This window comes from Plecotus auritus (genome assembly GCF_963455305.1).
Source record: "Plecotus auritus genome assembly, chromosome: 4".
Classification (NCBI taxonomy): Eukaryota; Metazoa; Chordata; class Mammalia; order Chiroptera; family Vespertilionidae; genus Plecotus; species Plecotus auritus.
Genome location: NC_137775.1, coordinates 133616935 through 133629525, shown reverse-complemented (window position 1 = coordinate 133629525; position 12591 = coordinate 133616935). Strand labels below are relative to the sequence as shown.

Sequence of the window (12591 nt, the reverse complement as noted above, 5' to 3'; positions counted from 1 at the left end):
AGGGATTCCACAGCAGGTGTCAGCAGCAGGAAGGAAACGGGGAGGCAACGTCTTTCCTCACATTGTGGCTTTTAAGTAAGGCTACCTCTGAGGATCTGCACTAAATGTTTGTTTTTAATGTTATCAATCAGAGAAGAGAGAAGCAGTATAGTTTATGCTGAATATGCCTTTAGTACATCTCCCTGTGACATGAAATATTTCTGCAGTAAGTCCTCTCTCCTGACCACTGGTGCTGGGACTCCCCTTTCTGAGGTCACCCTCAGCCCCGTGCATTCCTTTGAGGGTCACCGAGGAATCAGCTCCCTACACCTCATCTCTTTCCCCCGCACCTCCACAGAGAGGGGCAGAGGCGCCAGGGAACACAGCTGAGGAAGCGCTGGGGAGAGCAAGGCAGTCCTAGTGGACCTCTGTGAAGCTCCTTCTTCAGAGTCCAGTGCTTCCCATGTGCAAAGGTCTGACCACTCGCCTCCAGAATTACCTGTCGGTCCTTTTGCTTCTTTCCTAAACTCCCAACAAAACCCATGTTTTTTCCGTGGGCCTGCCTTAGATGAGTAATTTGATTAAATTGGTTGAAAGTATGAATGATAATTTTGAAATCCTTCCAAAAATATTTGTCTGTGATCTCAGGTTGGAGGGACCAGTAATTGCCGGCTCTGCTCAGGCAGGGTCTCAGGGGGTGAAGGGGATGCCTTTAGTGCCATTAGAAATGGGGTCAGGGGGGTGTATAGCCTGTGGAACTTCTCTCAGGAACCTCTGGGGAGCCCTAAGGAGACTGGGACGTGAAATGAAGAGACTACTTATTTGGAAAGACAAAACCACATTGTCTTTTTCCCTAACTTTTCTGGCTCGTGCACTAATTACCAAGCTTAAGAGCAACTACCACCTCCAGTACTGCTTCACTGTTTTCTCCTGCATTCTGTGCGATGCTCATCTCACTCCACAGCCCCCCCAGAATCTCCTTGAATGTGGGATGAAATGGTATAAATGCAGTATCTCTTACAACCATTGGGACAATTCAGTGCTTAACATTTAAGCATTAAATTAATTGCATTATTCTCAAAGATAGAGTCTGTGGAGCTCACGGTCACTTCTTGTTCTCAATATTACTGTGATCTATGGGTATCAATTTAGCATTTTTAATAATATGATGAGGCTTATTGTTTTTCTATGTACTCCTTTACTGTTTTTGATTGTTTATAATATATGACTCAGAAGCTGTCCTGTCTTTAGACGCAGAATTAGGAGTAGACAGACACTTTATATTCTGTTTCCCATGCTAGTGTCTTGCACATAAATTCCCTCTTCCAAGAAGTGGGTGAGGTGAGAGATGTTGATAGGAAAACTTCTGGAAAATATTAGAGTTAACTTCATGAGATAACTCGAGCCATTTGTTTTCCTTCCGTATTCTGAAGCTTGATTCAGAAACCCTTACTTGATTTCATAAAAACAATGAGCTGTGGGTAAGTCCTTGTTCAGTTACCGTGGTCTCTTAGGGTAGATATCGCATATCATGTATTTATTCTGTGAGATGGCCTTTTGTATACATTTCTTGTGTTAACACTAAACATGGCACTCACATGATTTGCCTTCCCAGTTCAGAGCTTAGTGTTTCAATCTATAATTTAAGAAAACAAAAAAGTCCACATTCACAAAACTGCAGCGGGATTGTTCCCAACAGGAGCTGTGGGCCAGGGCTCCCAGAGTGCTCCCTACTGGCTCAGCGGACTTTAGAATAACATGCTTTTTCTATTCCTTCCCTCCACTTTAGAAATTAGGCAGGCAGTATCACATCTTTTATATCTGCATGACTACACTGCATTTAACATGCAATTGTTTTCATGTCTTCTTTCAAAATGTTAAAATTATTCCAGCAGTGTTCATATTTTAGGTAACAAAAAGTGTGATGGTCAAGTTTTCATGTTGAATGAACTTGTTTCTTCAAAGCCATCTCTTTCTTTTATCTATTTTTTTCTATGTCCACAGTCCACTTTTGCCCAATTCTGCTCATCTCTTTATCCACAGAATTCAAAGAAACCCTTTTCCCCTCATTTTGTTGCAGTTCTTAGGAATGAACTGCAGGTGGCAGTAAAATTTCAAGCTCAAAGGGCATTTAGGGGCTTTCTCAGCAAACTGATTAAGGAGCTTGCGTTGGAAAACTTGAACTGTACAAAATAGTGCTAAAACCCAGGTATTTTCAAAATGCCAAATATAATACAGGGGCTTATTTAAAAAACACATAAGTATATTTCAAGTATAGCTCATGTGGTGATTATCAGAGTATATGTTTGGGTAGAAGAGTCTTAAAGAACAGGAAATTGTGAGAAAGAAGGGAATTAGTAGAATTTATATCAAATGAAGGACTCACAGCCAAACCTTATTATTTGAGTTCTGGGACTTATATTCCTACCTCCACACAAATGCTGGTCTCTCTCTGTCTGCTTCCTCGGATTTTGCTCTTTTTTCACCCTCTCCTCGTGGTGGTGAATGTTACCTTTGAGGCTGTTTGGCACCCCTGAATGGGTTTATGATCACTTGAATAGAGAATGTGTTTGTCTTTCTCTCATTTCTATGCCACTCTGTGTGGCTTCTGTAACTTTCATCTCTCTCGCTCTCATTCTCGCCTGCCCTCTCTCTTACTGTATGTGCTTTGTGCATTGTCTTAATAGCAATACTCATAATTAGAGGGAGGAAAAGCAAAGAAAGAGAGGATTGTATCATTGATAGGGATTCTCAGTGCTAAGGGATTTGGGGTTCTAGTTTCCCTAGTTAGAGATGCTTTGGGGCCAGAAGGATGGTGGTAAAGATGCCACCTAGATCTGTGATCTCACTATTTCTCACTCAGACCCTCAAAATGATGTCATCGGCCAGACAGAGCAGTCCTCTGGGCAATGCACATCCTTGAGAGTAACTCAAGGGAGAAGAGCTGTTCCCCAGAGATGGTAACCTACAGCCAGGCTTTCAAGTCACATTAAGTCTTGGGCTCACTGGATTTCCATAGAAATTCTTTGTCCATCAACAGGGAATAAATTGAATGTGTGCAGCAGCATCACTTCCAGGTGAAACAGAAGAACAGTAGAGATGGTGATTCCACAGCAGTGGTGGGAGATTTTGAAATGTGCCTGAAAGGGGTGCCCAGCTGGGAAATCTGTTTCCATTTGGGCCATTTCTCGGGAGTTTGTTACCAGACAACCAGCAAGAATGGTTCACGCAGGGAACAGAATCCTACTTACGTGATTTTGCCCAGGCCTGAATGCTCCTGGTGGGAGGCTGTTTTACAGAGAGGTTGGATCCCACCAAAGTGTGAGAAAGGTGGGTGAGATAAGCCTAGGGGACTCTCAGGGCTGAGGTCACAATCACTGTGCTTGGAGGAAACAGTGTTTTTTGCTGTAGTCCTCACCCCAAGGTGACAAAGATGTGAAGAGCAAAGAGGAAAGACTGACGTGGGAAGGAAAATTCATAAAAGAGACAGTTGCTCTCAGTGTGCGTGCTTCTTTGTTCCCCAGTGAGGACTTCACAGCCAAAAAACAATTTATTTGCGGTGGGCCAAGCGAGTGGACAGAGAGCACAGCTTCTAGCTCACCCTAGTATGCCTCCTTTGTTTTCTCTATCATCCCATGATGGTAACCAGGAAATGAAGGGGCCCTGGCTCCTCCAGCCAGGCCTGTGAGTTGTTATGAATATATCAGAGCTCTTTCCCCATCCACAGTTTCAGGGAAGTATTCCATTGCTGAATATTTTCAGACTATGGGTCTCTATTCTTGTGCCAATTCAGACTCAGAGCTTAGCCTGTCCTTTGTGCTTATTCTCAGCTCACTTAGATGTGACTCCATCCCTTGGCCAACTCCCCACCAAGTGATGGTTTATAAATGCTAAGTCAGTATATGTGTTGGGGACACTGGGGAGGGAGGCAGACATTCATTTGTGGGGTGGTTCTTTCCAGAAAGTAATAGACCCATGTAGATGGGTCCCCAATAGTCATCTAATTTGTCCTTTGTCTTTAGGAAAGGTTATTTAAAATAGATGGTCTATTGACCTCCTATCTCTCTCCAAAGAAAGAAATGATATAGACATTCCAAGAAGGGCCAAGTAGGAAAGACATGGATGCTATTGAAGACAAGAGATAAAAACAATAGAAACTATAGAGGCTAAAAAAGAAGACACACTGTGTTAGGATATTGTGTTAGGATGAGCTTGCAGGTTTAGAGAATTCCATTCAGCTTGCCAAGAAATGCATGCACCTGAAACGTATTGCAAAGCATTATAGCCTGTCGCAAAGGCTGAAATAGTCACAATGCCCATCATCTCAGTTCCAGACTTGTTGATTAAAAATAATAAAACATTACAAGAAGTGCAATACTTCTTAAAGACTCTTTTGCCTTCATAAATATCACACTCTTTTGCTCTTCTGTATTACTACTTTGCTAGTAAAAACTGGGCACATTTTTTCAATGTCCTTAAGCCTTATAATTGATCTACTAGACATATTGGAAGGCTTGAAGGGAAACATGCTGATGGAAGGCAATCTAAATACCTACCTTTGAGTTTCTTAGAGATTCCTTGTGTCTTAAGTGATAACAAGTTCTGTCCAATACAGTGTCCACTAGCCAATGTATGCTTTATGTCTCATTCCTTCAGTTTCTTGATATCTGCATACATTAATCCCAAAAACATGATTCATTCCAAAATGTTATTAATATATTTAGGTGGATCTTTTCATGTTTTCAGACTTCCTTAGAAACATCCCTATTCCAGAAGAGAACAAACACCCTCCTGGGGACCATGGAGACATTGCCTGAAGCTGTCTGCTTTAAACACAGATATTTTTGAAGTTTATTGCTTTATTTTAAGAATTCAAGTGTCTTCTGCTTTTGAATCCATAGCATGGCTGTGCCAGTTTCAATATAAAAATAATACTATAATTTTACCAGCTAAATTATATAATTCACCATCCAAAAATAGTGTCGTCTTCCTGGAGCTTCCTTCATGTTCAAGTTCCCACACGGACCCTAGTTTGAAAAGTGTTGCTTTCATTTAAAAGGAGAGAAAAGCATGGATGTTCTACCAAGCAGGACTATATTCCAAAGCCGACTTTTACCAGCAAATCTTCAAGTGAAAATGTAATAGAAAAGTAAAGTGAACAAAAGCATTTCCATAAAGCTTGAATGGATGAATAAATGAATGGATCATTTCTTAATATATTTTTAATTATCATTCATCTCCTCTCCACCTTTTTTCCCCAGTACAGTGTTGACACAGAGGAAAAAGCCCTCAAGCTTTCTCTATAAATTACTTGTTCAAAGACTCTGGATGCCTCTTAGTTCGTTCTCTCTGTAGTTTCTGTTCCTGGAAAGGTCCATTTCCATCCCTTGTTCCTTCCTCCATTAATATCTTCCTTCCTCCCTTCTTTCTCTTTCTCCAGTTCTAAGTTTCATGGAAATCTGTTAATAGTTTTTAACCTGCTTATGCCCCATCTTTTTCCTATGTGCACAGCCTACGTTTGTTGGCTCATCCCTGTCTTGCTTTTTTCTTGGGGCATTTTTATGTAGATATGCTGGTTCCTTTTTGTGTATTATTCATATTTGCATGTTTGGAGCCGCTAGTTTTTAATGGCATGGACCTGCCTCTTATGTCTCTAGTCCTATCTTTAATTACTCCTTTACATTCTAGCAACACAGAATTACTTGTATATCTGATACCAGATTATGAAAATTCACATCTGCACTCCTTTTCAGATGTCTGTTGCTTCTACCTGGCATTCTTCTCCTTTCTTACTTACCTACTAAGCTTCTACTTACCCTGCAAAGCCCAGTGCAGATGGTTTTTGCTTTCTGAAGCCCCTTTTCCCTCTTTAGGGACAAAATTGATCTCCCTCTCCTCTTCTAAAACCTCTTTATATATTTATGTCTTGATCATTATATTTCTTCACTTAATTGTAATCATTTGTTCACATATTTTTTTCTTCTTCACTAGATTATCAGTTCCATAAAATTGAAATCTTGTTCCCCTTTATATCTCCATCACTTGACACAGGGCCTGGAACTTAATATGGTCTCAAGTAATAATTATTATTTAGGTTTAAATCAACACAAATTGAAATATTTAAACCTGAATAATAATTATTCAGGTTTAATAAAATAAAAGGAACAACTTTATTTTTTATATATATATATATATATATATATATATGTATATGTATATATATATATTTTATTGTTTAAGTATTACATATTTTTTTATTGTTTAAGTATAGAAGGAACAACTTTAAATGCAGGGCTTGAGTTTTTGTTTTTGTTGTGTTACTTTGCTGAATTTATATGAAATGTAAATAAAAGTGTACAAAATACCAAACAATGCAAAATAAAATATAACTATTCCATAGACTGTAATAAAAGACTGGTGATCAAGAAAGATGTAAGGAAGAGAACTTTAAATTCTGGAGTTATTTGAATGCTCATCATAGTTTAGCTGATGCTCTCTCCAAGATAAAGTGAATATGGAGGAGGAATCAAAAGCTGGGATAAAACCACAAATCTTCCAGGTGCCGTGGGAAGAAGTCATGAGCTTTTATGCATTCCTTATTTGTCAGGTGGAGGAAAATTGTCTATTCCTAAGATTCAATCCCCTCTGTTTTAAAAAATAACTACTTATATTGCTGATTTCACAATATTTCTCTTCTGAGCTAAATTCTGTAAAACATTTTATGCCCATTTCCAGGCATAATGTATGATGTATATGTCTCAGTCGTATAACTTAGTGACTTGTTACAGTGCAAGGTGAAATACTGAGTGAGGATTGAAATACTCCATATGTCTTAAAATTCCACAAATCCAGGCATGTGGGAGACATTGAGCATAGAAACTCAACATGACTAATCCTTAGAAAACACTGAAATCAATAGCTCTTCCCTGCTGCCTGGACGGACTGCAGAGCATATCCCCATGGGACTTTAGCACAGCCATCTGGAATTTTTCAGGTTTAATATTAGGTCTTTCTTTGCCTTTGCAGAAAGGCAGCAAAAACCTGCTGCCCAACTCCTCCATCTGAGACATGGCATCGTTCATTTTCATGAGTTTTTCTTTGTCCCTATAGTTCTGTGAGAAATTAATTTCAAACAATCAGAAATACATTTTTGCTTACTTCCCATGAGAAAACACCAGGAGTGAAAAAGTTTCCTTGTGGCTGATTCTTTTTTATGTCCTGCACAGGTTAAGAAATTATCTCATCTTATTTCAATATATGGGTTTTTTTAGACTCACCTTCCAGTCCAATTTCACCTTTATTCACCATGCTCTCTGTCTTTATTTTTTCCTAATCATTAAGCAGACTGTGGGTATCTCCATTGCCAGGTGCATTGGGTGGCATTGGGCTCTGAGAGTGACCACATTGTCTCCAGTCTGGAGCTTCAGGCTCATTCCCCAGGCTCTTCCCTCACAGCTGATATAGGTAGGAGCTGACAAACTTGTCTTGAAGGGCATTTGAAGGTGACATGATGACTTTTTGTGGATCCCCAGAGTGTGTCTGAGTCTGAACACCAGTATAGTGTTGCTAAAATTAATTCAACAGATTTTAATCGGGGCCCCCTGTGTTTAAAATAAGATTTGGTCCTAGTTTTTAAGGAGCTCACAACCTTGTGGGGAAGACCAGTGTGTGGACAGTAATGAACAGGGGAGCTCCAAGGAGAGGATAGCTCTGATCCACCTTGGGGGGGGGGAGCAGAAGGTGGGGGCTGCAGTGATAGCTTAGGTTGACAGTAGGTTCCCTCTTACTGTTCCCTGTGTCCATGTTTTAGATACTGATTTTTCTCTCTACAAAATCTTGGGATCTTCTGTCATTTTCACATGCAAAAGTTTACTTGAAGAGAGCTGTAGGTCAAAATGATTACACACTTTTCCACTGATGACACTAATGTGTCTTTATACCATACAGTTCACTCACATAATGGACAAAAATAGTACTGATCTGTAGATAGAGTAAAGCAGTATCAAGCATTCCAAAGTAGCTAAAATTTTCCTTCAATCAGTATGCATCCACTAAATCATTCTTTTCCCAACCTTGTGATCACATCTCATTAATATTAGTTATATTAATGGTTAGCTTTATTACCAAACTCTTTCATTGGCCTTTGGTCATCTCCCTGCTATGGGCTCTAATATGCTATTTGTTTAAAGGAGAAGACTTCTCCCAACTAATTTCTAGTTTTTCCCTTCAAAATTCAAACATCCCTGAATTCCGTATTATGTATTTCTCTTTCCCCCCAGAAAAGAATGAGTTAGTAGTCAAGATTGTACCTTTCAAGCTTGAAAAGAGTTCATATACAAGGTTGTGTCTGTATTGCTCAAAGTAACTCAATTAGTAATCAGCTGTGGAAGGAAAAGGGGGTTTACTGTGAAAGAGGTTGATATAATGCTTCATTGGTATCAGTCATAATTAGAGCTGAACCCCAAATAGCATGCAAAGTCTTCAATTTATGAAAGTTTTGTGGAACTCCAAAGGTTACTCTCTTTCCTTATCCTGATACTCACAGGTTTAGAGACATATGGCCAGAAATAGAAGGTCGATGTAATTCTCATTCAAACATTAAATTCCATAAAGAGTGGAAACAAAATCCAATAATAAGTGTTCTTACCATTTCGTTTATTCCTGTTATTTTTTCTGTCCAAGGAGATTAATTTTTGTCCACAGATACTCAGCCTAGTGCGTATCTACATCTCTGGCATTTTTTCTGGAGGCCTGGGCTTGGGCGCTTAGTCACACTCTGACATCACAGGATTTCATCTATTATCACATTTTATATGAGTTCTTTTTGTGTGTATGATAAATCCAGACTTAACTAAGTATGTGTGGTCCTGTGACACTATACAGTAGACATTCTAGTACCACTACCCCTTCACCAATCCAGGTAATCTTTGGGAGTTATTGATTGGAGTAACTTAATGGAAGTTATTGATTGGAATATATATATATATATATATATATATATATATATATATATACACACATATATATACATATATATGTATATATATATATATACACATACATATATATATATGTGTGTGTGTGTGTGTATACACACTATATATATATACTATGCAACCATCTACTCTATTGAATTTCTATTTAACTGAATTTTGAGGGTATAATTTCTATAATTTCTTGATCATTGTTGTACTAATATTATCAGTATCATTTACAAAAGATTTATCATGCTTATTATCTCATTTTAGGTCACCAGTCTCTTCAGAAGATCACGGTAAGCATCTGTCTTGTACTAATTCAGGATTAAAAGTTGAGCTCTGCTCCTTACATTTCATTGTAAGAGGGAAGAATTATTTCAGAAAATTTCTCTAAGATGTTTGCCTTCTATTTTTTTATTGTGAAATGTCAAATACTTTTAAAAACTTAATTCATCCTAGCTAAATTTAATATCATTGAATATATCACAACTATTTTGGTTGACAAATATTAAAGCTTGACGTATTCTGCCTGATTTCTGTCCCGTTACCAGAAACCTTTTGTGACTTTGGCCTAGCCATGTAACCTCTTTGAAGTATAAATGTTTTTAAAATGGGGGTTAGTAGTAGATATTCCTAAAAGTCTCTTCCAGTTCAGACATTGGGGTCTGCACAGAGTATTATAAGTCTGAAATGAACCTAATTCGTAAGTGGTATGAGTTATTATCCAGCTGAGGTGAGTTAATGGCATTTTAGGAAACAACTATGTAACTGAAAGAATAAAACGTATGGTTTTGTCACATCTAACTTTTGGAGTTGTTCACTTATACATTCAAACCTTCAAAAATATTAAGTGTCTACAGTGAGTCAGTTATGCCAAATAATCATGTTTTACAAACATGCTATTGCGGTGTGTGGCACAGAACTTTTCCCCTAAAGAACTTTATGGGTCTAGTGGGGAAGAGCGTGGTGGAATGACACTTAGCTACTGCAATACAAAGTGAAATGTGATTAGTCTTATAAAAGAGGGATAAAGATGACTCTAGGAATACTACAGGCTTTCGCCTCATGCAGTCCCTGCTAAGGCACCATTCTCCCTTCAGCCAGCCAAGTAAATACCACGGGAGCTGCTCTAAGCTTCCCTCTTCCCCTTGTTTCCACCTGGCCACTCTTGCTTTTTGTATTTCTCTTATCTCTGTTCTCTTTTCCATCCCCATTGCTTTAGTTTAGGGCCTCTCCTTGACTTTCTTGGATTTCTAAAATTGTCTTTTACCTGGCATTTCTACCTCCAAATTTCTACCGCTAGTTTACTGTATGCTTAGATAGCATCAAACGGGTTGTTCTATAGTAAAAATCTATTCCCATTCCCTGTAGGATGAAATATTTTCAGTAGACCAATAATTGCATTCAGATTTCCAATGTTGTATTTTAACACAGACTAGAAAGTTCTAAATGATGGAACCTTTGTCTTCTTCTACTGCTTATTGCTTCTATTGGCATCTTTCCCCTTCTGTCCATGCAGAACCACATCTGATTTCTGGAACTCACCTAGTTTTTGGAGTCTCCCTGCTTTTACGCATGCTGCTCTGACAGGAAACTGCTCCTCCTTTTTCCACATACACAATGCACTTACCTTTTGAGACTTTGTTAGAACATCTCTTCTTCTCTGAGAGCTTCCTGACCCACTTCTCATTGCATCAAGTATTTTCCTTCACTCTAGAATTTAACATATAAATTTGATGCTTGATTTGCCTATCTCCCCTGTGAGATTGTTATCAATCCCAATAAGTAGAAAACATTAAAAACATGTTTATTAAATGAATGTGTTAGGAAGAGAACGAGGAAGTTTTGCGCATGCCTCTTCTGTTCTCATATAAAATCTCTCCCAATATTGTAATGAAGTTCTTTCATGTTCTATGAAGAATCAGGGGGCAAATTACGTTTAGGCCCATTAAGTCAGAATCAGGTGGTTGACCACCTAATGATGACCTCTTATTGTCTGCTATTTTGCTTATTGGCATGACTAGGTTTTTTATTGCCCAAAATTAGAGGTCCTTGGGCTTCCAGGTTCAAATGATAAACTAGAAGTTTGTGTTTGGTTTGTATTTTCAATTAAGATTTCACCTATTGACCTTTATTTGCTTTTCTCTTCCAATCAATAAGAACTTACCCCCATTCCAGAGAAAGGGGGTAGAGGGACTTCTGAATTACAATTCTATAGTCTGCTAGGAATTATTAAGGTTATGAGCTGTCAGTGAGCATATGTTGGTGTCCTTGGAAGTCAAGTATTAATAGCACTACTGCAGAATTGATTATTTTAAGAACTCGTATATATGATGAGTTAAAGAAACATTATCCAAATTAGAGGACATTTGTATTTTCCTGGCTTTAAAAATGTTATTACATGTTCATGCCACTTAGTTTGATTTTGCAACTTTCCAAAACCACTCAAATATATAATGTAAAATTATAATGCTGATGTATCTACTTTTATTTAATTTTCATCAACTTTAGCCCATGTGTCCTTAGAAAATATTCTTATTCCTTTCTTTGTCACCAAGATTCTTTACTAGCACTTAAGATGTGTTGTCTTCTGTTCATATATTTTTGTGCTCATATATTCTGTGATTAGCATAAAATCTCTTGAATATCATTTCATCAAGTTTCTATTTGCCCAGAATAATGTAAGGGAGAGACATAAGAAGTGGCATTTTTGCTTTTCAAACTTATGGGTGGAAGTATATAGATAAAGTCCTATATACTTCTTGACTATTTTATTTGCTTTTCACCAATGATCACAATTCTCTCTCTAAGCACTGGTCACTTCAGCTATCTTCAAAACAGGCTTCATTCTTGAGAAAATCTAATTTTCTAAAGTTCAAAAATCCTGATATCTGAATTCACAGATATTACCTTTTTATAGAAAATTGAATATTCTGGCTTTGGCATTTATCCTCTGAGTTTGCTTCCTTGTTTGTAAAACAGGACTATTCACATCTACCCTGCCCATATCATGGGATTGCTGTGAGTTCAAATGGGAAATCACCTGTGAAATCACTTTCCAATTTGTTAAAAAGCACTTCAGACGTAATGCTACTGCTGGCCCAGCAGTGCACAAGGAAGTGTGTTTACTAGTGATGTTTGCTTGGCACTGGCGTTGCCTATGAAAACTTAAAAGATGTGCTGGTTGGGGAGGGGCGGGGTGGAAGTGGTGGTGCTTGTGGAGGAAAAATGTTTCCTTTGACATTATTATTAAATATTAAATTTTCATAGGAAGACTTTTTACATCTGGGTGAGGAGGAGTAGCATGGTTAATGTAGCTTGTATAAACTAGAATAAAGGTTCCGTTTATGATTAGATGACTTGTCATGTGGAGTTGATGACATAGGCATAAATGAAATGTAAAATGTTTCTATTCATATACTAGAGTATCATAGTCATTAAAAATAAAGGCTAAAATTTATCGAGTACTTATTATGTGCAGACACTGTGCTGAAGTGTTTCCACTATGTTATTTGTCATTTCATCGTCCACTTATAGCACTCAGGAGCAGGTATTATCCCCAGTTCTCCAGTTGGGGAAGCAAGCTCAGAGTCCTCAAATAACTTGCTGAGGATCACACAGCTAGTCAGTGGTA

The 12591-nt window shown here is 38.1% G+C and overlaps 1 protein-coding gene across 6 annotated transcripts in view; it reads left to right on the top strand.

Annotated features, from left to right (window-relative positions):
* DGKI (diacylglycerol kinase iota) overlaps nt 1-12591 on the top strand; it is a gene marked incomplete at its 5' end in the record, with an annotated part of 419556 nt that overhangs the window by 362338 nt on the left and 44627 nt on the right. For all 6 annotated transcript variants that reach the window (XM_080666632.1, XM_080666631.1, XM_080666634.1 and 3 more), the window contains one exon: nt 9228-9253. In XM_080666632.1, coding sequence (XP_080522758.1) covers nt 9228-9253 — 26 coding nt within the window. The remainder of the gene's footprint in view (nt 1-9227; nt 9254-12591) is intronic.